Genomic DNA, 26,055 nt, shown 5'->3' with positions numbered 1-26,055 from the left:
TGTGGGAATGGGAAGTGCAATTCAAATGGCTGATCATTGGGAAATCCAAGTTAGTATGGCAGATGGAACAACAGTGCTCAATAAAGTAATTTCATTCAACCTTCGTCAGGTCTCACTGATGTAGAGGAGGTCACACCACGAGCACTGGATGTAATCAATAAACTGTTGGATTCACTTGTGAAGAGCTGCTTCACCTGGCAGGATTGTTCAGGATCCTGAATGGTGGTTAGGGAGGAGGTGCAGGAGCAGGTGTAACACTTAGCACTGTTGCAGGGGTAAATGCCTGGAGCGGGACTGGTGGGGAGGGACAAGTAGAAAGGGAGGAACAGCGAGACTGCAGAAAGTGGAGGGGTGGGGGAAGGTGAGGAGAAAATGTGCCTGTTGAAGACGTCAGAATCTGCAGAATATGTTGGATACATAGGCTCATGGGGTAGTAGGTGAGTGTAATATTGTATGTAATTTTTTGTTTCTTAACTCCAGCCAAACTGATTCTACTTCTTGTTTTTCTCTACTGCCTTGGTCCAATCCTTAATTATCCAAACTATCCTTCCTCCTTTCTATTTTACCCATCTTTTCGACAGGTTAAGTCTCCTGGAATATTTAATTTCATAATTCACAACTTTTGTTACTTAGAAATCATAATTCTGTAATGACTGATAGATTGTACTAATTTATTCTTATTTATGCAATTAATCTGTCTATCTCATAATGAATATTATGTTTTTAGATAAAGCATTCAAGTTAGTCTTTTTACCGTTTTCCCTTGCTCTGACTTGAGCACTGATATATCTGTGAACTTTGTCCCTTCCAAACAAACTCTGGTACTGTTATCCATCCCTTTACTTTGAATCATCACCTTGTCCTTTCTCCTTAGCTTAACACAATTCCCCTCTCCAGAACCCTCCCTCCCTTACTTTTTGGCCTTCTAGTGATGATGAAACTTCATATTTAGAACAGAGATATTTTAGGACAGCATGTGTTGTGGCCGAGAGGTTCTCTACTAAAATTATGTCATGTGGTTTGAAACATCAATGTAGAACTCATGCTTACAAGTTGTAGCCAACTCTACTGGGTAGCTGTGTACTCAGTCATAATAGTCACTTATTTCCCGATCCTGATACTGAAAAGATTATTTCATATTTTGGTGTAGGCTTCTGACGTTTCACGAGTCCGGGGATCTGCACTGTTAGCCAGACCTACCAACACTCTGGTTGCAGCCATACGCAATCAGTACCAGCCAGATGCTGTGCCTGTGGGTAAGAAGATGAAAATACATTTAGTTTGCATTTCCTTCTTGGTGTCACAGGGCTTTCCGATAAAATTCAGCTGTCCTGCTCAGGCCATGTTGTGAAAGAGTACTCTCTTCTTGGAAGAGCTTTCTAAGTTTATTGGCAACAAATATAAGCACTAAGCCCTTGCTTCAATTTCCAGAATTCTACAGTGTCAGTTTTTGAACTTGCTTGATAAGATTTTTTTAAAATGAGGCATAGAAGTATTTTTAAAGTTTAATTTAGTTGAGGGGTAATCATTAATTACAACCAACCTGGGTTTTAAGAGTTGTGTGTGTGGGGGGTGGGGAATTATTTGTTGATGGGGGCAGTGAGGGAGGGAAATAAAGAGTATTGGTGGTGATGGCAGAGGAAATAAATGTTCTATGCTCCACAAACAGGATGTTACTCCAGATCATGTATTTTTACTCCTGTTTTTACAACTTTGTAATTGGTCAAAAAATCCTCAATCTTGCCTTCAATATAATATGAAGCAAACCTGTCCTCATCTCATGGTTAAGCTGAGGTGTACAGGTCAAGTTAAATCCAACTTCTATACATTACTACTGCAGAGTTAGCTAATCTCATTCAGGAAATACCAGGGCCATTTCTAGAGAGGTGCAATTAAAAAGAAAAGGATTAGTCAGTCCTGGATGTCCAGCTACAGCGGTTGTACAATTAATATCTAGGTAGAATATGAGCACAAGATTAAATCTTAATGTAAAATTCTTCCTTCATTGGGGAATCAACTGCCTATATTTGCTATTCAGAAGCATGCTGGATAATGGTCGTCTGCATAAGATGTGCATGTAAGTGTGAAAGCTTGCCTCAATAGGAGTCAATATCCTTCAGCAAAAATGTTCATGAAATATTAAACATATAAACAAGTGTACAAAATGCTTAGAATGCTCATTTTTCATTTTTTTCCCAATTACAGCATACAATGACAAGATTGTAGCTTTCCTCCGTCAGGCAAACATTTTCGAGATGCTTCAAGAGCGGCAGCCCAGCCTAAGCAGAAATCACACGCTCAGGTAAATGTACATATTATCAACTGAGTTCAGGGAGACATGAGGGACCCTGCATACGCTGGAAATCTTGAGCACCACACACAAACCACTGGGGTAGTTCAGTGGGTCAAGCAGCATCAATGGAGTCAGAGTTTCGGGCCAAGGCCCTTCATCGGGACTGGAAAGGAAAGGAACAGAAGCCACAATAAAAAGGGATGAAGCACAAGCTGGCAGGTGATAGGTGAGACCAGATGAGAAGGGGGAGGGGGATGAAAGGGAACGATGTTAGAATCTGGGAGGTTGAGAGGTGGAAGTGGGAAAGGGCTGAAGAAGAAGGAATCTGATAGGAGAGGACTGTGGATGATGGAGTAAAGGTAGAGAACCAGAGGAAGTCTGTGAGATGGGGGAGAGGAAGAGATGGGTTGAGGAGACCACAGGACTGAGAGAAAATGGGGTGGGGGGGGGGAACAGAAGGGAGTGGTTACCAGAAGTTTGAGAGATCGATGTGATGTTGGATGCAACCAAGATAGAATATAAAGTCCAACCTGCACCTGGTCTCAATGTGAGTGACAGCAGGGGAGGCCAAATACAGGCTTGTCAATGTGGGAAGGGGAAGTGGAATTGAAGCTGACAGCCATTAGGCACTCCTTGGCTGCTGTGTCCGATCGGACATTCGTAACCACTCCCTCTGTTTTACTTTCTCACCCCTGCCTTTGTTTTCCTTGATTCCTGTGGCTAGTTCATCCCTTCACTTCCGTTGCCCCACCCTCACAATCTGACCATCACCTCCTTCCGTTTATTCCATGGTCCACTGTCCTTTCCTATCAGATTCCTTTTTCTTCAGCCTTTTACCTTTTCCACCTATCTCCTAGTTGTAAGCATCATTCCTTTTCCCCACCCACATACCTACCCCTCCCCTCTGATCTGACAGCTTGTGATCCTCCCCCCCCCCCCCAACTTTTTATTCTGGCTTCTGCCCACTTCCCTTCCACTCCTGATGAATGGTCTCAGCCAGAAATGCCAACTGTTCATTTCCCTCCAAAGACGCTGCCTGATCTGCTGTGTTTCTCCAGCATTCTGTGTGTATAACTGAGTTCATTGTTTAGTTTTGTTTCTGTATGTGGAACTGATTGAAGTTCATGCCAGTTTACAAAATGCAGGCAGCTATGGTGTGCTTTATAGCCCAGAGGCTGAATTCACTAAGTAAGGGTATAATTTTGAATTTGTTTCCTTTAGCTGTCCTTCCTTACTATAACTCACTGATTTTGAGAGTTACGTTCTCACATATTGCAGTAGTAACCAAAGTTCGACTTGTGCCACAGACTTTTTGACTCCCAAGACCTTCTTAATTACCAGTAATTATTACTACTCAAATCCTTTGGATTACTAATAGAATAAGACACATTAAATACCGTACATTTCCATAAGCATCTTATTTTATGAATTTTACTGTTTCCCCATTTTTTGAACCGTGTTAGGCTTTAGAGAATTCTAGGAACCTGCAGAACATTAATCTGCATCAAAGTTGAATCTCAGAGCAATCAGTCGAGGTGCAAAATCTGCCATCTGCACCACAATTCTGCACAAGACCATTCAATAAGAACAACTTTAAGCAAAGGTTCATTTATTATCAAAGTACATATGAAGTATACAACTCTGAGATTCTTCTTCTCCAGATAGCCATGAAACAAAGAAAAGTTCAGAGAGAAACAGCAAACCCCCCCAACATGATCAACAACCCCCAACCCTCCCCCCCGCACAAAAAGCAACAAGAACATTGACCCCCAAATCCCCTTCCCCCACGTAAAAATAATGAGAGAGACTTCAGGCACAGCGATAGGCCACACAGGCCTCCTCTTCAGCAGCAGAGTGATCCCACCAGCAATCAGAAGGCCTTCAGCACTCGCCCCTGCATTCACCTTAATATTTTGACCTTCATTGTCTCTTTAGTCAGCAAAATGGAGTCGAACATCAGCTCACGCCCGTCTTGTAGTTTCTTCACCTCGAGATTTGTGCTTGTTGCTTCCTTGAATCTTCTTGGAGACAGCAAAATGCTGGATTGCTCAAGCGATCTCCAAACTGGAAATTGCAGCCTCTAGCAGATCTAGAAACACATTCAAGATGAAAAACAGACATAAAAGAAGTGAAATATACAGTTTTGTGATCTATCCAGAAGAACAAAAGAGCTTTGTACGCAGACGCCATCTTGACTGTAGAAGGTGTAATAAGAATAAAGTGGAAAATGTCAGTACAGTTCTCATTGAATGCACCTCTATTTTTGAATGGACTTTGAAGATTTTGTTTGGCAGCAACTGTAAAAATACATTCCTCCAAGGGCTTTATAAACATTGACAATAATTTGACTGACTTTTACAGATGACGAAGATCAGCACTTTGGATCCTGGCCAGAACCAAAGTGGTTAGCTGATCTGTTTGAGTCGGTCATGCAGTTGGTCTTAATTGTGCAGGTTATTAAGAAGTGCTCAGTTAGAGTTGCTGCTCCCAACTTGTATTGAATGTCAGAGCAGGCTTGAGGGAATATATATTCCTAGGTACCAAAGTGATCAATGACCTTGAAGTATATCCGAACCTAATAAAACAAATTGGATTATAATTAGAGGATGTGGGTAACCCTAGGTAATTTCTAACGTAAGCACTGTGGGCTGAAGGGCCTGTTGTGCGCTGTAGGTCTTCTATGTTTCTGTGTTCTCTCCATTTTGATCCCTTGCCCAGAGTAGCTCAACCTCACTTTAATAATAAGTTTCAGAACTATGGTCAGGAATTGTTGTGCATTTGGACATTTGGGGTAATCACTTCTGAATTGTGTTAACTGGATTACCAGTGAAGTGTTGGTGGTAGAAGAAGGCTCCCACCAAGTTTGTGAATGCATAGGACTTCCTCGTATCTGCTATAAAGTAGATCTTCTAAGGCTCAGAATTAAGTGCTGATCTCCCACTGCCATGACAGAGGCAGAATGGACAATGGGTGATTTGCTGCTCATTATATTTGATGAGAAGGGAGCTGGATTTATTGCTTGTTCTCAATACATTTTAACAAAGAAAATGTAACCAACCAGTGGTAGCTACAACAAAATGAAATAATAACAGTTTTGATCTGAAGACACAAGAAAGTGTACAGATGCGGGAAAACAGGAGTAACCCATGCAAAACACTGGAGGAGTTGAGCAGGTCAGGCAGCATCTATGGAGGAAAATGAACAATATATTACAGAGTTGACATTACGGGCCAATACAGTTCATCCAGACTGGAAAGAAAGAGGGCAGAAGCCAGAGTAAATGATGGGGAAATGAGGAGGAGGGTGAGCTGTCAGGTAATAGGTAAGTCCATGTGAGGGGGGAAAGGTAGGTGGGAGCAAGGGGAAGGGGATGATGTGAGAAGCTGAAAGGTGATTTGTGGAAGAGGCAACGGACTCAAGCCAAAGAAATATGCTAGTAGAAGATGGCAGCCCATGGCATAAAGGAAATGAGGTGACAAACCAGAGAGAGAGAGGTGTAGGTGATGGGCAGGTTGTCAGGCCATGTGTTTCAGTTTAGGATATTGTTCAATATTGAATAAAAAGTTCACTAAATGTTGTGCAGGTAAATCACCAAGCAGGAATATGGAAAGTAACCAGGTGGTCTGGATAAAACAAATGCTTTTGAAAGATGGTGTGAGTTAAATTTGGAAGGGATGATTTATCAGTCCTTTTGAGAACAAAGGAAAGCCCATGTCTGATTTGGAGACACACGAGAGACTGCAGATGCTGTAAATCTGCAGAATGCGGTGGAGGAGCAAATGGAAACACGAGAGAGACTGTGTGTGTTACTCAATGTTCGATTTGATTTTCTCCCCTCCCCAAATGGTACTCTTATAAATCACGGACTGACAGTAATATACAACACCACTGCACTGTTTGTTTGCAAGTTCCACATGCTGCATTCATTTTAAAGAGTGCTCTTGAGAAATAGATGATATCTCTTCCTGCCATCACAGGGTCATTTGTTTTTTTTTTAGTTTCAAACATACAAAAAAGCTCTGAAGTCTGCTTCAGTGAATTGTGCAGAGTTGCAAAAAGGTTACAGAATGGTGGGGAGACCATGCGGCCCATTGAGACTGGGCTGGCTTACTGCAGCTCCATACCTGCCTTGTTCTTTTTGAAAGTCCACAGTGGATTCCATCTCCCCCTGTCAGTGTGTCCAGATTCTTACTCACTAAGTATTAAATCATCTCACTCTTTGGTTCTTTTGCCAATCAATCTCATTTCCCGTCCTCTGGATTTTGACCCTTCTACCAATGGGAGCAGCTTCTCTCTTTCTCTTCTGTAGACCCCACATGATTTTAAACATCTCTTTTAGACTCCCACACAATCTCCTCGATTCCAAGGCAAACAACCCAGTTTTCCCAAAGTGTTCATATAGTCAGAGGTCACTCATTCCTGGAAGCATTCCAGTGAGTTGCTTCTGGACAATTACCAAAGTATTTTTGTTTGTCTGAAGCTTTGTTTCATGATTACTTTTAATTAGTTAAAGATTTTCCCACCACCCACCATTGTTTCCCTATGACACCCCCCCCCCCCCCGCTCCTCTCCCCTCATCTCACTCTTTCAGTGAGAGTCACAAATTCACATCTTCTCTACCAGCTGACCTAAATTCTATTAGACACATGCGAAGACTAAAATAAAGCCAGTTGAGGGCAGACAAGCTATGAGCCAGTCACCATTTATAACTCGACATGAGATGAACACCACAAGAGTTCATAATGTGAACTACAAAGTCAATAAACCTTCACCTCCCCAACAATGAGCACATCTACATGAAGCATTGTCATAGGAAAGCAGAATCCATCATCAGAGACCCCCACCACCCAGCTCATTCTCTCTTCCCATCAGGAAGAAGGTACAGGAGCCTCAAGACCCACACCACCAGGTTCAGGAGCAGTTATTACCCCTCAACCATCAGGTTCTTGAACCAGAGGGGATAACTTCACTTGACTTCACTGAACTGTTCCCTCAACCTATGGACTCAATTTCAAAGACTCTTCATCTCATCTCCTCGATATTTATTGCTTGCTTACTTATTTGTTTGTTTATTTATTATTTCTTTTTGTATTTGTACAAAAATAAAAACTGGCAGTCTACCCTGTTGGTGCGGTCTTTCATTGATTCTATTACGATGATTAGATTTATTAAGTATGCCAGCAAGGAAATGAATATCAGAGGTGTATATAGTGACATATCTGTAGTTTGATATTAAACTTACTTTGCACTTTGAACTTTGACTTTGACAAAGCTTACACCAATCAGTCAAGCCTGTGGCTGCAGTGGGCTTGGGACTGAGCTGAATGAGTTGGAGTTGGATGGTCTAGGTCATGCGTGATGCTCACCTGAGAACTATGAATATACCGTGCATGGCAAATGCCACGAGGAAGATCTTTGTTTTTGCTAAATTTAATTTGATTATTTTTATTAACTTTGATAGCCACATTCCTGACTTTTGGTGACCACTGCTGAAGACAGAAGGCAGAATGTACCTTATTGTCATTTACATTGGAGATATGAACACTTTGATATAATTTTACAAAGAACTAATGCACCACCTGCTTTAATAATGAACTCTGAAGGACTAAGTGCAGCCTCTGATGTCTGGCATCGTATGGCATCAGCAGGGAAGGTCCAATCCGCATGCTGTGTTAAATTTGATTTACAGCACCTGCTGTAGTTAGCCTCAATATCCTAGGCTAAGAAGTGACACTGCAGATCTGACTAAATAGGGCAGGGTGGGGTAAAGTTTCTATCTGTGTGTCTGTAAGATTAGGCCCGGGTAAAATGAAAGCCAAGGTCGCATAATCTTTCTGCACCGGAATGGAGTGTGTGCACCTGAGAGCAGGACAGGAGAATAAAGAACAGCTTTGAGAATGCTCCACGTTTACAAGGGGAGAGAACTCTTTATTTATTTTAATTAGAATACCAAATACAAAAAAGAATAATTTCACAAGCTATATCTTAGCAGAAATATAATGCTGAAGTTACTTTTTATAACAGAAACCAATGGTAATTGAATGACATTTTTCTGTTCACTATTATAACAAGTAACCTTCTATTTCCATGTGTCAGATTTCCTTCCCTCGCTCGATTATCAGACTGTACTATGTCATATGGACAGGTCCGTCATTACGATTAATAGTAGCCTGGACTCTAGATACAATATTGTGCACGTTAATAAATTTATACATGACTGGGATCACCTGAGAATAGAAAGCGTAAACCATTCTGCACCTTGGCAGATAGGCAGTTTTCCACGTTTGTGCTTCCGTGAATTCCTGATACACACTCCCAACATTATCTAATTCAGAGTGAATTTCACATTAATTAAAACGGATTGAAAATTAGTTTTAATCTGTCAGGTTTATTAAGTAGAGTCAGTTTGCATGTAATGGAGAAGAAAAGTTGAACCATTTATGAATGGAAATCTGGGTAAATAGATCCAGGTCATATTTTCCTTTCCTGCAAAATTGTTTAACTATGTGCTACTAAGTTCCTTTCAAAAATCCTCTATTTCTTTACCTTTTGATTTCAGGGAGAAAATCCATTATATTCGGACAGAAGGAACACTTGGTCTTGAGAAGCTGTCATGTGATGCGGATTTGGTTATTTTGTTGAGGTAAAACAATTTTATTTTGGTCTGTTATTTTCCCTGACCTCCTTAGTTGATCATTGTGTGACTGCACCATGCACGGATGTGTTTTGAATATTATTTGAAAAACTTAGTGAAATGCAAATTATGAAGCTGTTTCATTTTACAGACAGCAAGCAAACACACAAAGTTACATTATAATCAAGGCTTCAGTTCACTTTAATCCTTCACTAATACAAAGCAAAAGTAATCAACTAATTATATGTAATAAATAAATCAGAGGTCTGATATAATTTACCTAGTTGGCTGGTTATCACCAGCCTTTATTTTGAGTAGTAAATTTTCTCTCATTAGTTCAAGGCCCCTTTCCCAAACAACTAACTTTCTTATTACTGCCATTTACACCACTGGTGTTTAGGGCAGCAATGAAAATCTGTCTCTGGCAAAGCTCAGGGCTTCCTTCATCATGTCAGTAGATTCCTCTCAGTTTTCACCACTGTCAGTCATGCAAGTCCCAGGTGGAGACTCAGGAATACTGTCGCACTGGGATGCAGAAGGATTCTTCATTGCTGTTTCCATAACAATTTTGTTAGCCCTGAGCTGAACCCCTGAACCTCAGGTAAACCTTAGTGTGGCTTCTACCCTTTGACCTTTTTGGCATGGGTGACCCTAAAGCGTAAAGCCCTGACTGTAGCCAACATAGCTCTCTGGGTCATTGAGGCAAGCAACCCTCCAAATCCAACGTCAAGGGTTATGGTCCTCTTGGAGGAAGACCAACTGAGCAAAACCAAAACATAAGTTAATGAATATTAGTAGAGAAAAAGATTTAAAAATTAGTGGGACTAATGACCCACAAATCACCTGGATCACATGTCATGCCTCCTCAGGTTTTAAGAGGTGACTGTGAAGGCAGCCAATATTTTATTTTGATATCAAGAGTTCCTTGGTTACCAAAATTCTGTGGTTCAGAGGGTATAAAAGAGAAAGAGAAACAGAAAGAGAGAGAGAGAGAGAGATAAGATAAGACAATAAAATAATGTGGCTGCTCCTGACAGCTGATTTCTGTGAAGGTATTGTTACTGAGGTGGAGACATATCATACATTGATTGTATATGAGACTCACACATCAGGATTACATGTTGAATATTACGTCCTGCTGTGATTACTTTCTTCCCCTATTCCTCCTGGCAGGACATGTTGAAACAGTAATTAGATGATTAGTAATTTTGAAAGAAAATTGGGTTAGGTTTTGAGGAAAATAAACTTGCAGGAATATGATTAAGACAAGGGGAATGGAACTTACTGGATTACCCTACAGAGAGCTCGAACGGAGCAGATAAACTGAATGGCCTTTTTCACTGCTGCCATACACAATGATCTTCCAATCTGAACCCACAACAGAGGGCTCAGAATCAGAATCAGGTTTAATGTCATCAGCATATGTCGTGAAATTGTTAACTTAACAGTAGCAGTACAATGCAACACATGATAAATGTAGAAAAATAAATTAATTAATAAATTACTGTAAGCGTGTGTGTGTGTGTGTGTGTGTGTGTGTGTGTATGTATATCAAATAGTTAAATTAAAAATAGTGCCAAAACAAAAATAAATTTAAAAAAGTGAGGTAGTGTTCATGGATTCAATGTTCATTTAGGAATCAGATGGCAGAGGGGAAGAAGCTGTTCCTGAATCACTGAGTGTGTGCCTTCAGGCTTCTGAACGTCCTGCCTGATGGTAGCAATGAGAAGAGGGCATGTCCTGGGTGATGGGAGTCCTTAATGACTTGTGAAATTTTATAAACATAAGCAAACTGTGGATTGTTGATCATCTCTTTAAATAATGATCTTGAGTGAGGTGGGTTGGGAAAGGGATAGTTAAGAGAAGTTGTCAACAGGAGTATTATGTTCGACAATAGAAATGATATTCTAACATCGGCATTGAATTGTGATTGATGATAATCTGCCTTCTCTGCTTGCCTTTGATGCACATTCAGTGTGTAAGCACTAATACACTTACCTAGCTATTCACACAGATCATTAATATTATGTTGGAGCTCACAGAAACAAAAAAAAAAATCCATTACTGAGTCCACTCTTGTGCTCTATGACTTATATTTACCAACAGTCAAAAAAGCTACTTGGAGTGTATGTCCTGTTTCTGGATTAAGATTCATAATGTGTGGTAAAAAAAATGTCATGCCAGAGTTCACTACTGGGTAAATTTGAAACCATTGTAAAACGGTATCATTTAATTTGAGTTCTCTACTCATTCAATGTCTGATGTGCGAGTCGTTATCTCTCTCATTGATCCCTCTTTAACCTCCTGGAGTCTGTTACAGTCTTCCACACTCTTCACTATTCCCTGCAAGTTTCATATTACTTGCAGACTTTGGAAATTATTGAATGCCACCTCACTAATATACATCAAAAAGAACAATAGAACTAAAGTACATTTTGGCTGGAAATTATTTGATGCAATAGCAAAGCACTAAGTGGTGGAAATCTAAAATAAAAGAAGGAAATGTGGACAGTGTCGATGGGTAAAGGAAGAAGTTACATTGCAACTCAACGACCTTCCATCAGAACTCATTCCACAGCCGAGCTGGTTGAGTAATTCATCATTCTCCTTCTGCAAAGCAGTCAGTTTTTGTGTATTTTCTCTCATACCCAGCTCTTTCAGAAGTCAATAATGCTGAGTGGCCATGCAACTCCAATTTTATACCTCTAGGGATCAATCCTTGGCTTTGGTTCTGTGCTTTGAAAAGCGATTCTCAGTCATTTGAACAAAGACCAATTGGACAATGATGCACCATCAATAACTCTCGGAGACAGGAAGTGAACGATAGGCTTTTATTAGCAGCAAAAGGGACCACGACATCTCGGAGACTGAGGGAGGAGCAGTGCCCCAATCGCCTTTATACAGGGGTCTGTGGGAGGAGCCACAGGAGCAGTCAGCAGAGGGGCGTGTCCAGACAGGTATACATAGTTTACCACAGACAACCAACAGATAGATCAGTAGATAGGTCTTTCTTGTGACAATACAATACCATAAGCATTTCCTAGCCAAGCTCTATGAAAAGGTGTTAACCTCAGGAAGATCTCAAAACATATTTCTCATAAGTAGGAAGTACTGACAAATAAAGCAATGATGAACTGTTTAGTTCCAATGGCTGTTCATCGTTTTGATCTTGGCTATTTGGTACATTAACTCTACTCATCTTTTCACCATCTCTTGATAGCAGAGCTAACACTAATCAGGGCTGTCAATTTCAGTTGATCCACTTTCTACAGCCTTTTGAAAGGGAAGTGTTTAGGAGTTTCAATGCTGTGAGCAATCGCATATTTCCCAGAGATTTATTGTTTGTAATAAAGTCATTTTTTTCCTGTGCAACATATACAAAATGCTGGATAAATTTGTATTGATTTGATTTATTTTCATATAAAACCATGCCATATGAGACTAATTCCTTCTGAGAGACTTGATGAAGTTCTTTATATTGATTATTAATTCTGTGCCATATCAGAATTTAAACTAACTGCTCCCCCCCCCCCCCCCCAATCATTTTCAGAGCTTTCAGGGCTAATGTGTTTTGTTTTCCCTGGAACAAGGTTTAATATCTCATTCATTTGTCTATGCGCAGGAAAAATGAATAGTAAAACTGAATGCATTTGCTTTAATGGCCAGTCAATGTAAGGTAGACACAGATGGAGTTCAGAATTAGATGAAAACAGGTTGATCCAAAGTGATTCTTGTTGAAACTTTTAAGAGCTAAAGAGGTAGCTAGGGAGCACTGAATTTAGGGTCCTCAGGATTAAAAGGAAACAAGGTACCCAAAACAACTGACGGGCTAAACTCATAGCCATTGAAAATTAGGGAGAACTATCATAAAAGGTTAAAATAAAAGACCTTAAAAAGGGGAAAATAGTGACAATCCTCTTGAAGAAGCAGAGAGATCAATATTGCAGGACGTCAAAATGAAAATGGCCTTAAAAGGAAAAATTGATTTTTTAAAAGTATTGTTTCTATTTTGTTCAGTCTGAAAGCTGTCCTGAGAACATGAATTAAGATGTCAAAATGGCATGGAGTGGTGAACCATCTCCACAAGTATATCAATTTAGCAAAAAGATGGAATGACATTTTCTGTGTTCATATGACATGAAGGTATGTCACATTAAAAAAATAGAAATAATTGTTCATCCCCTTCAGTCAATTAATTTTGAAAACTCTCACAAGCAACAATGTTGACCTGCTTTGGGGATATTGAATGAAAGATTAACTTTGGTCTGCTCTCCAGAAATATCTCCTCTACTCTTCTGCAAAATAATGCTATTGAAATCAGTGACATGTCCTTCCAAGAGAGCAGACAGAACCTTGGTTTAATGTGTGTGTGAAAGGTGATTCATCTGACAGTACATCACTCCCTCACTACTACACAGAGTCCATTTTAATTTCCACGTTTGTACTTTTGCAAAAGGTTTAGACAGAAGATCTTCAGGATTGTAGCAAATGTAAAGAGAGAGAGGTTGAAGAGCCATTCTTGGTTTGAAGGCTAGAGTGAAGAAATCACATTAAAACCACTGTTGAAGCAGAGTCCTTATATTCTAAAATGACACTGGGTGAAAGAGGCTTGGAAGGAACCATGGAATAAAGGCCTGATTAATCAGAAAGGTGGTTTTGGCCTGTAATGAGTGTTCCCAAATTTATACAAAATTACCATAAGATTATTACATGGAAACCATCTATTCTGATGTTGTTATTTAAAGCAATCCACATAAGAATGATTAATATTAGGGAAATCAACATTTCCGGAGTAATAACTAGAATACGAAGAAAAAAATTATATACATCATTTGAGGGTTATATCGAAGTGGTGTAAAGAGGACATTTGCACTGTTCCTCCAGAGTTTCCCTTGATGTACCATTAAACATATTTCACCTTTCAATAAAAAGGTCTTGTAATCTTTCTGAATTCTCCATCAGAATTAATTCCTTCCATTTTCTCCATTTTATTAAATCCCTTGAAGATTTCCAAGCTGATTTACTGAGGTACTTAAATGATTCAGTCAATCTGAAATTTGAGCATTGCTGCCATGGCCAGCTTTTATTGTCAGGTATTTTGTAGATGTCACTCTCTGCAGTGTTAATGTGCTAGTGGTAGAAGAAATGAATGTTTGGATAAGATGATAATCAACCGGACTGAATTTGTGCAGCTCTTTGTAAACATGGCAGACCTGGGCCATTGCTAAGGACTATCTCATGCTACAGAGCTGGATAAAACATTACTTCCAGTTAAGAAGGCATGACTGAATGTGTGCAAAAGCTTCTGGTGGTCAAAAAGATAAGAAATCTGACTAAAAACATCAGTAAGAATACGTTTTCTGTGGTAAATCATGTTAAATTATTGCCTCAAAGAGTGAAGGGGCAACCGATGGTGAGATGAGTTCAGGGCATGAGCTGAGGCAGTGTGTCGTAGAGTCATTGCAGTTGGAGTTTTGATGCCAGTACAGCTAGCCCAGGAGTGAGGTTGGATCACTCTGGGCACTGAAAGGAGAAGTTGGGGCCTGGGCAGAGAAGATCCGATGCTCGTTCAAATGGCCCGGGTGCGAGGTTGGATCATTCTGGGCACCAAGCTGATCTGAAGAGCCTGAGAGCAGCTTCAGGCTGGGCAATGGAATCTGGGCACAGAGCAAGTCGCTGGGCAACGTGGTCTAGGCCCGGAGCCTTTAAGTGCAGCGGTGTCTGGGTCCTAGTGCGAGGTACATTATGCTGTTCAAACAGTTTAAATGCCAGCTGATTTCACTCACTCCATGATCTTCACTCCGCTCTCCAGGGCACTGGAGCCAGAGCCTTTTGCTGTTCTGTTGTTGGATCAATTTAAATGCTAGCCCAGGTGAACTGAAAAGACAGGGTGTTGGTCAGGATGAGAGGTGAATTCACTCATTCTCTGCTGTTATCTCTATGGCACTGAGGCTATGAAGACTGCCTTGGCTGCTGTGCTCCATACCTACTAATATGGTAAACTGATAAGCAAGGCTTTGGGCCTACTCTGGGCTGCTCCAGGGTTCAGGTCAGTTTTAGTTTGGAATTGCTGTTGTTTGCTTCAAATGTTTGCATGATTTATATTTTTTTTTTCTTTCTCTTGTGCATCAGGTGTTGGTCTTTTATTTTTATTGTTTCTTTTCTTTAATTGGGTTCTTTTGAGTTTCTTGCTTTGTGGCTGCCTGTGAGGCCCGTCAACCCCTCAGGCACTTGCGACCACATGTACTGAACCGGCATAATATCCGAAAAGCCATGAAACTCAAGGTGTACAAAGCAGTAGTCCTTAGTAGTCTATTATAAGGCTGTGAAACCTGGACCGTATATGGAAGGCACCTTGAAATGCAGGAACTCTTCCGTACAGAGAGCCTGAGATCAAACTTGGGCATCGTGTCCCCAAACTGGAAGTCCTCGACAGAGCAAAGAGCACAACCGTTGAAGCAGTGATCCTGCAAGCCCAGCTTTGCTGGACAGGCCACGTTATACGCATGGAGAATTCCAGAATATCCAAGCAATTGCCATACAGAGAGCTGTCGCAAGGAAGAAGAAACAGGGGGCGACCTTGTAAAGGGTTCAAGGCCTGTGTGAAAGCCAACCTCATGCATGCTGACATTGCTCCTCAGCAACTTGAGTGGAGTGATCAGGACTGGACTGGATGGCGTGCCCCGGTAAGACGAGCTTGCAATAACTTCAAGAATAGTGGCTGTGCAGAACTGGTCACTGTTGGAGAGAGGAGAAAAACAGCCACATCAGTTGCTCCTACAGTGGCTGGACAGGTTACCTGCTCTCACCGTCAACACTCATGCCCTTCTGAACTGGACTGCAGAGCCACCGTAGAATGCTCAACTGGTGAGCTGCACAGACAAACATCATCATTAGAAATGACTGACACACTGTGAGCAAGCAAATCTCAAAGTTGTATGATTTATACATTCATTGATAATAAATGAAAATTGAACCTTGAACAAATGTGTTGCATACATTTCATCTTGTATGTTTCTACAAACACTTGGTTTCTGTTGTGTATTTAATATTTCAGAATATAATTGAGCAATATTTTAAATATATTGTTTGATTAAACATTCTTTGTTGTTTACATAATACATTGAGGGTTATATGTAAAGGTACTTAAATGGCATACGTCATTACGCTGCCACATCATACAAATTCGCCTCACTTAAAGTAAAAATGAAGTTAGACTCGCATTCCCAGCTCTTTTGTTTCCCTTTCAATTAGTTTTTGTGTTTTGGAGTGGCAACCAGGTAGTTTTAAGATGAACACGAGACCTACCTGTTGAAGTGCAGCAAGACTGTCGAGTCTGAAAAAAGCACAGTGAGATGTTTGAGGTTTTAAAAAAACATGCAGTGAGATGTTAGAGCAAAAAAAAGACAAATTCGTAGGTTCGTAAACAGTGAGTACTGGGTGATAAGAATCATAATTTTTTTTTAAAAAAGCAGAAATGGCTGGCCACGTCAGAAAGAAAGACTCGCTTGATTAAACAACCGATAACTGGAATAAGTATACTGAGCATGTTGAGCTGTACTTTTGAAGCAAATGAAATAGTCAATGAGAAGTGAATGCTAGTTTTGCTAAGTGCCTTGGGTACAGTTTGCTTAGAAATTTGACTGCTCCAACCAAACCAGCTGAAATGAGCTTTGCTGATATCGTGAAAGTGATGCAGGCACATTGTTGATTGCAGAATGCTTTAGGTTTCATAAGCAGAGTCACAAGGAATGCGAATGTGATTGAATTGAAGAGATAGCCTGAATATTGTCAGCTCAGTGATGCTCTGAGAGGTCATTTAGTTTGTGGAATCTTATAAGAAAGCATTCAAAAATGGCTCCTAACTGAAGCACAACTTACGTTTAAAAGAGCAGATAAAATCAATGGAAACAGCAGACAGAGACAGAGTCATGAATGAAAGTGAGAGTAAACAAAATTCCATTGTCTAAACAGTAACCAGCCTGGCCAAACGAATTGTGTGACTGTTGTGGCAGGGACTAACATATACCAGAACTACGCAGGTTTAAAAGTGAAACTTGTTGAAAATGCAACAAAGTAGGACACAATGTACAAAGAACAGGTTGGGCAGACAAAAATAAATGGACTGCAGAGGGAAGAGAAAAAGATAAAAAGTCAAGTTGTAGGTTCAAAAAGAGCACTCATTTGCATCCTGTTGATGAAAAATATGATAATTTCCCACTGTTGATGTCAGTCTCACCAGCCTATAATTTCCTGGTTTATTTTTAGAGCCTTACTTAAACAGTGGAACAGCATGAGCTATCCTTCAATCCTCTGGGACCTCACCTGTTGCTAAGGATGATTGAAATATCTTGCTCGGGCACCTGCAATTTCTACACTTGCTTACTACAGGACACCTTTGGCAGAAAACAGCCTGTCCCAATCCATACTTGCCAAATCTGTTCTGATATCATCAAAACTGGCCTTTCTCCAGTTTAGAGTTTCAACCCGAGGACCAGGTCTATCCTTCTCCATAAATATCTTGAAAGGAATAGCATTATGATCACTAGATGTGAAGTGTTCCCCTACACAAACTTCTGGCACCTGGCATGTTGCATTCCCTGACAGTAGATCAAGTATTACACACTCTCTGTTTGGGACTTCTATGGACCGATGAAGGACACTTTACTGAGCACATCTAGTCCTTTTACAGTATGGGAATCCCAGTCAATATGTGGAAAGTTAAAATCACGTACTACATAACCTTATGTTTCTTGCAACAGTCAGCGATCTCTCTACAAATTTGATCCTCTAAATCCCACAGACTGTTGGATGGTCTATAATATAATCCCATTTACGTGATCATACCTTTCTTATTCTTCAGTTCCATCTGTAGAGCCTCACAAGACAGGTTCTCCAATCTGTCCTGACTGAGCACTGCAATGACAATTTCCCTGACTAGTAATGCCACCCCTTCCCCTTTAATCGCTCCCACTTTGTCGTACCTAAAACAATGGAACCCCAGAATATTGAGCCGTTGTTGTGGTCTCTTCTGCAGCCAAGACTCACTAATATCCATGTGTTGATCCATGCCCTGAACTCATCTGTCTTTCCTACAATACTGCTTGCATTGACATGCACACAGCTCAGAACATTAGTCACACCATGCTCAACCTTTTGATTCCTAACTTTGTTGGGGTCTTAATAACATCTGATTTCATAACCACTGCACCCTCTGTTTTTTCACCCTGGTTCCTATGCCCCTCCCCCACCCCATGCAGCACTAGCAAATATCCTGCTAGGATATTAGATCCTTCCAGTTCAAATGCAACCATCTCTTCTGTACAGGTCTCATCTTCCCTGAAAGAAAGCCCAATGATCTAAGTATCTGATGCCCTCCCTCTTACACCAACCCCTTAGCCACATGTTAAACTGCATGACCTTCCAATTTCTCACCTCACTAGCACGTGGCATGGGTAGCAATCCTGAGATTAGAACCCTGGAGGTCTCGCCCTTTAACTTGGCACCTAACTCCCTGAATCCCCTACGCAGAACCCCATCACTCTTCCGACCTACGTCATTGGTACCTACATGAACTACAACCTCCCACGTAAAGAATACTGAGGACTCGACCCTTGCACCCAGGTGGCAACATACCATCCAGTAATCTCGATCTCATCCACAGACCCTTCCGTCTGTTCCCCAAATGAAGGAATCCCTTATCTCTGCAGTTTACCTCTTCTTCCCTCTTCCCTTCTGAGTCACCAAGCCAGACTCAGTGCCAGAGATCTGACCACCGTGACTTTCCTCTGCTATGTCAACCACCCCCAAACAGTATCCAAAATGATACACCTGTTCTTGAGGGGGATGGCCACAGGGGTATTCTGCACTGGCTTCTTAACCCCTTTCCCTTTCCTGTCTGTCATCCAGTTTCCCGTGTCCTGCACCTTAGGTGTAACTACCTCTCCATATGACCTGGCTATCACCCTGTCAGCCTGCCGTATGTTCTGGAGTTCATCCAGTTCCAGCTCTAACTCCTTAGTGCGGATTGTAGAAGCGGCAGCTGAATGCACTTCCCACAGAGTCATCGTCAGGAACACTGGAGGTCTCCCTGCCTTCCCACATCCTGTAGGAGAAGCGTTTAACAATCCTGCCTGGCATCCAGACTGTTCTAACTGTGTAAGTGTAAAGAAGGAAAACAATAAACAAACGAGGAGAAAAATATCTACCTACTGCCTTTTCACCTTTTCTCTCTTAAGCCTCTCCTTGCTAAAGCCTTGAAGAGCTAAAGCCTCTAATACCCACTCTATACTCTCCACTTCAAAGATGGCCACTCCCACAATGGCTTTTTCACTTGTTCCTGACGTTAGTTATCCCACAAGAGTAAAAAAAAGCCTCCACAGCAATTAAATCTTTAGGCCTGAATGGGACAATTTAAAATTCACAATGCTGTGAATGTCTATATACAGTAGTTGTATTTTATAGTATACTGTATATATAGTTGAGATGCATTCTACAAACCCCATTTCCAGAAAAGTTGGGATATTTTCCAAAATGCAATAAAAACAAAAATCTGTGATATGTTAATTCACGTGAACCTTTATTTAACTGACAAAAGTACAAAGAAAAGATTTTCAATAGTTTTACTGACCAAATTAATTGTATTTTGTAAATATACACAAATTTAGAATTTGATGGCTGCAACACACTCAACAAAAGTTGGGACAGAGGCATGCTTACCATTGTGTTACATCATCTTTCCTTTTAATATCACTTTTTAATTGTTTTGGAACTGAGGATACTAATTGTAGTAGATTTGCAATTGGAAATTTTGTCCATTCTTGCTTGATATAAGACTTCAGCTGCTCAATAGTCCGTGGTCTCCGTTGTCTGATTCTCCTGTTCATGATGCGCCATACATTTTCAATAGGAGATAGATCTGGACTGGCAGCAGGCCAGTCAAGCACATGCACTTTGTGTCTACAAAGCCACGCTGGTGTAGCCTGTGCAGAATGTGGTCTGGCATTGTCCTGCTGAAATAAGCATGGACGTCCCGGGAAGAGATGTCACCTTGATGGCAACATATGTCTCTCTAAAATCCTAATATACGCCCCAGAGTCAATGGTACCTTCACATACATGCAACTCACCCATGCCGTGGGCACTAATGCACCCCCATACCATCACAGATGCTGGCTTTTGCACCTTTTGCTGATAACAATCAGGATGGTTGTTTTCATCTTTGGCACTGAGAACTCGACGCCCATTTTTTCCAAAAAACTAGCTGAAATGTGGACTCATCTGACCACAGCACACGGTTCCACAGTCTTTCGGTCCATGTGAGATGAGCTCAGGCCCAGAGAACTCGCCGGCGTTTCTGCATAGAGTTGATGTATGGCTTCCTCCTTGCGTAATACAGTTTCAAGTTGCATTTCTGGATGCAGCAACCGACTGTGTTAAGTGACAATGGTTTTCCGAAGTACTCCCGAGCCCAGGTGGCTATAATTGTCACAGTAGCATGATGGTTTCTTAGGCAGTGCCGCCTGAGGGCTTGAAGATCACGCACGTTCAACAGTGGTTTCCGACCTTGCCCTTTATGCACTGAGATGTCTCTGAATTCTCTGAATCTTTCCACAATATTATGTACTGTAGATGTTGAAAGACCTAAATTCTCTGCAATCTTGTGTTGGGAAATGTTTCTTTTGAACTGACTAACAATTCTCTCACGAATTCTGGCACAAAGGGGTGAGCCACGACCCATCCTTGCTTGCAAAGACTGAGCCTTTGATGGACGCTACTTTTATACCCAGTCATGATACCTCACCTGCTACCAATTAGCCTGCGTAATGTGGAGTCTTCCAAACCGGTGTTACTTGAATATTCTGTGCACTTTTCAATCTTATTTTAACTCTGTCCCAACTTTTGTTGAGTGTGTTGCAGCCATCAAATTTTAAATTTGTGTTTATTTACAAAATACAATTAAGTTGGTCAGTAAAATTATTGAAAATCTTTTCTTTGTATGTTTGTCAGTTAAATAAAGGTTCACGTGAATTAACATATCACAGATTTTTGTTTTTATTGCATTTTGGAAAATATCCCAACTTTTCTGGAAATGGGGTTTGTATATTAATTTGAAGTTCACAGCTAAGTAGAGTGGAGTGTAGTGCATTTGATATTGTAAATATATTTGATTAAATATCCTTTGTTGTTTACAGAATTCATTGTGGATTATATGTAAAAAGCATATGTCATTTTGCTGCCACACCATTCTTACGCGCTTCACTTAAACTAAAAACTGGTTAGACTCACATTGCCAGCTCCCTTGTTTTCTTTTCAATTGTTTATTACACTTTGGAGTTACAAAACACAACAGTTTCTATTTACAGACTGATGCTGTCAGGTTTAAAATTATTTATAAAATTCAAATGCTATATGTTAATTGTAGGTCTTTATTATGCTAAATATATAGAAGAACAATATTATTTAAATCTATGTAGATTACACTTGCTTCAAGTAAAAACTTATGTTGAATTCCTTTTAGGAAATTTTTTGAATTGATGCTAGTATGATACTATTGAAACCAGCAGCAACTCAAGACATGCAGAGTTAAACATAGAAGTTTAGAAATCACTGATATGAACACACTTTTGCTTTATGGGTGATCTTATTGAAGTTGTCAGAGGTGCAGCCAACGTAGAATTTATTTTTGTAATGTGGAGTTTCACTGTCGTGACAGAAAATTTAGATATTAATATTATTAAAATTTAAACCAAATTTGATATTTCAACTCCAGTCAAGTTTATTGTCATTTCGACCATAAACTACTGGTACAGTACACAGTAAAAATGAAACAACGTTCCTCCAGGACCCTGGTGCTACATGAAACAAATCAAAACTACACTAGACTATGTGAGACAGCATAAGGCTACACTAGACTACGTAAAACAACATAAAAACTACACTAGACTACAGACCTACACAGGACTACATAAAGTGCACAAAACAGTACAGGGCAGTACAATAATTAATAAACAAGACAAGAGGCACAGTAGAGGACAGATTTCAATATAATAATAAATGATGTAGATGTCAGTATAGACTCTGGGTATTGAGGAGTCTGATAGCTTGGGGGAAGAAACTGTTGCACAGTCTGGTTGTGAGAGCCCGAATGCTTCGGTACCTTTTGCCAGATGGCAGGAGGGAGAAGAGTTTGTGTGAGGGGTGCCGGGGGGGGGGGGGGGATCTTCCACAATACTGCTAGCTTTGCGGGTGCAGCGTGTGGTGTAAATGTCTGTAATTGCAGGAAGAGAGATCCCGATGATCTTCTCAGCTGACCTCACTATCCGCTGCAGAGTCTTGCAATCTGAGACCGTGCAATTCCCGAACCAGGCAGTGATGCAGCTGCTCAGGATGTTCTCGACACATCCTCTGTAGAATGTGGTGAGGATGGGGGGTGGGAGATGAACTTTTCTCAGCCTTCGCAGAAAGTAGATTCGCTGCATAGCATATATTTTGCTATGTAACTTTCTTTTCACACCACATAAATGTCCAAGCACTTTTCTATTACATCCAATGACTTACATGTGATGTATGTTGCCTCCTTTTTCACTTCCTGCTTTGCCAACTGTTATGTGCTTCTGATTGATATTTGTTCTGCTGTTTTGATGGGCAGCACAAATCCCCAAATGGAAGCAGCAAACTGCAGTGCTTGTAGCTCTGAAGACACCACATTGTAAGATCAGGATCAAGAACATTCTATTGACACTGACCACAGAATCCAGCTGGTGTTTATTTTAATATTTTTCTGAGTACGAAGTCTTATTTATGTTCACGTACACGAAGTAAGTGTAAAATTCACACTGCATTCTGAAAAGAAAATGCTTTTGTCTATAGCAGTTGTATCACTTGTGCATATGGCAGTAAACTCAATTTTGAGTTTCCCCCTTTCCAAAGCAGATTGCCAAAGGAATCAAATGTGGATTTATGCTCTCTCTTTTCTTTCAGCCTCTTTGAAGATGAAATCATGTCCTATGTTCCAGCGCATGCCTTGTTTCACCCAGGATACAGCTACTCTCCCCGGTGCTCCCCTGGATCCTCACCTCAGAATTCGCCAGGTGAACTGCGTTTAGTGTTGGAATCGCATTGAAGCACATCTGCACATCATTATAACCTCAGGCAAATAAACTGGCGTAGGCCATGCAGCACACGATCACAACTGGAAATTTCATTCAAGGTGGTCATTTTCAATCAAACAAAAGTGAGCAGCTCTTAAAGTAGATGCGTACTGCATCTCTCCTGGAACACCAGAGATTCAACTCTTTTTATCCAGTAGTTCAGTGGTAGTTGCACTTATTTTTCTTGGAGTTAAATTTCACAGTAGATCATGATCAAAGCTTAAGGATCAACAATAGTGCTACAAGCAAACCTGAAGCTGACACACATTGTTGGGTCCTGTCAGACTCCGATCAGATAGATTGGCTCTTAGGATTGCTTACGTCAATCTACACCATTGCATTATATACAGTTATTTAAGGGCCAGTGTGTAGATGGGCACTAATTTATCAAACAGATCATAGTATTGTGCCATTTATTGCAATCTGTCATATAGTCTGTAGCACAGACATTGAGAGAAATCATGTCACAGAAATGAGTACGTCCTGATTTTACCTCATGTCATAAACTAGAAACTGGAAATGATGTTTTGAATGTTTTATTTACTAGGTATGCAGCGTGCAAGTGCAAGGGCCCCTGCACCGTACAGGAGGGATTTTGAAGCTAAGTTGAGAAATTTCTACAGAAAGCTTGAAGCCAAAGGTTATGGGCAAGGACCAGGAAAGATTAAGTAAGGACACCACATCTATAATTTCCTCATGATGTTGTTAATGAAATCTGTTTTACAAACTCAAGCAGCAGCATGGAGCTTTGGGAAACAGAACCAAGTAGAAATTTGGCAAAGGGTTTGATTGAAAACCACTGAATGTATTATCCTTAAAACTAATGGGCAAAAGTTGGCAAGAACATATATTTGTGGTAACTGCTCAATATACTGAGCACATTAGTAATCTTTAGCTGTAAAACACTTGGGTATTTCTAAGGTTATAATGAAATAATGCATGAAGGCATATTTTATTCTTCCTTTACAAAAATGCACCTTTTTTTTTGTAAAAGGGATTTCTATTTGGTAAGAGTAGAAGTATGTGAGAATTGTATTAAAATTAATGACAGATAGCTCAGTCAACAGTGTTCTGTAGTTTCATTTTTGAAAAGTGTCTTGTGAAGATTAGGTCAATTAAGAGACGTGTTATTAAGCAATTCAAAAACGTATACAATTTCTCCCAAGAAAAATAATTTGGTACTTTCTAAATGGGTAATACATGTGCTTTCAATTACAAAAAAAATGAAATTCCTTAAGTGACAATCCCACTGGCAACAGTTCTTCACAGCCAGCTATTTCTATTACCTCACTTTAAGCACTGTTCTATCCGTTACAGGTTAATTATACGGCGGGATCACTTGCTAGAAGGTACCTTCAATCAGGTTATGGCCTATTCACGCAAAGACCTCCAACGGAACAAGCTGTTCGTCACATTCGTGGGAGAAGAAGGGTATGGATTCATTAGCCTGCCACTGATTAAACTTTGTTTACTTTTTGCTTTACATTAGTAATTGTTCATCAATACTAATGGGAATACTTTTGTAACCTTGCCAAAGTAACTTTATAGAAAAGCTCACTTTGATTACTAAACCCTTATTGCAAACTGTTCCTACCTCTGAATAATCTATTTGTTTTCTGATGAAGTTTGTAAATTCACAGTATGTGAATATGACCTCATAACGTCTAATACATATACATGATTTTTACAGCTTCACGGTTCCATATGATTTAAGATTTGCCAAATAATATGAAATCCTGTCCAAATAACAGCATTCAAGAATGTATGTACAGTATTCCATGAATGTTTTCCTTATAATGTAAATCCAAGGCAAATCCACAGGCATGCAGGGTCAATCCTGGATTCTCTTATATCAATAAGTTTTAACAGTTCACTCTTCATGCAATAAGAATTGATCCTAGATAGTCCTGTTTAATAAAATGTGATTCTAGAGACTTAGTTTTCAATATTTCCTAACACTTTGCAACATGCAAAAATTGTTTTCTTACAAGAGTCATGGGGGTGAATTGTTAACAGAATTCTCCCAATAACTTTAACTGTGTTGGGAAATAAACAGTGAAACTCACTGGGAAATACTAATGACAGGGTTGTATCTCAGTTCTGCTATCCAATTTGCTTTATAAAGAATATAGCCATAGGCTTTATTTTATAAAATGTGCAGAGGGAGTCTGGGGAAACCTCACTACCCTGAGGCTTCTGGATGTATTGGAAGCCAAAATATTTTTAAGTGTTATATGCTGAATATGATTGAATATGCCAAACTCCGTGTGGCAATCTTTTGACTCCAGTGATGGGTTAGTATGAAGTTAAATGAGCACCAAAGAGAAAACTTTTTTTTTAGAACTTTTTATCCTCTGTTCCACAAAGGATCAGCAGAGCCTGCACAGCTGGGGTGAAGCTGCAAATCAAACAATCGCTGAGTTGACAAACATTTTGTGCAGGCACATGCTTGCAGTTACAGATGCCATGTGCCCTTTAAAAATAAAGTGAAACCACTATATTCACATGCCAAGGGAATTTGAAGCAGTACACTTCAAATCTCAAACAAGAGAAAATCTGCCAATGCTGGTAATCCAGGCAACACACACAAAATTTAAGAGTCCTGCTGAAGGGTCTTGGCCTGAAACGTTGACTGTCCTTTTTTTCCCATAGATGCTGCCTGGCCTGCAGACTTCCTGCATTTTGTGTGTGACACTTCAAATCTTCCTTATTTGGTTATGTTATTGCCCTGACTGCAATGCAACTGTCAACTGACGTCGTGGCAATGTAGCCCATGATTACAAAAACTGCAAGCTCACTGAATGCACAAGAAGTGCAAACTGTTTTCTGTTGTATCACCGATAGCGATCTTTCTTAGTCATCAAAGATCATTCACTAATGAGAAACACAATTGCCATTTTGAACTATTTAACAACTCTACCAAGACATTCAATATTACCATTGGGGCATTGCAATAGATCTCAGAACACTGGGAAG

The 26,055-nt window shown here is 40.2% G+C and overlaps 1 protein-coding gene across 1 annotated transcript in view; it reads left to right on the top strand.

The window, feature by feature from the left end:
* The window catches only part of LOC140732165 (E3 ubiquitin-protein ligase HECW1-like), a 453,787-nt gene that overhangs the window by 360,491 nt on the left and 67,241 nt on the right, over positions 1–26,055 (top strand). Inside the window, 6 exon segments of the mRNA XM_073054406.1 lie at positions 1,151–1,256; positions 2,206–2,302; positions 8,853–8,936; positions 22,910–23,019; positions 23,627–23,747; positions 24,397–24,510. Coding sequence (XP_072910507.1) covers positions 1,151–1,256; positions 2,206–2,302; positions 8,853–8,936; positions 22,910–23,019; positions 23,627–23,747; positions 24,397–24,510 — 632 coding nt within the window.

This window comes from Hemitrygon akajei, chromosome 8 (genome assembly GCF_048418815.1).
Source record: "Hemitrygon akajei chromosome 8, sHemAka1.3, whole genome shotgun sequence".
NCBI classification, from domain to species: domain Eukaryota; kingdom Metazoa; phylum Chordata; class Chondrichthyes; order Myliobatiformes; family Dasyatidae; genus Hemitrygon; species Hemitrygon akajei.
The sequence above is the reverse complement of the archived record's forward strand: the minus strand, read 5'-3'. Positions and strand labels throughout refer to the sequence as shown.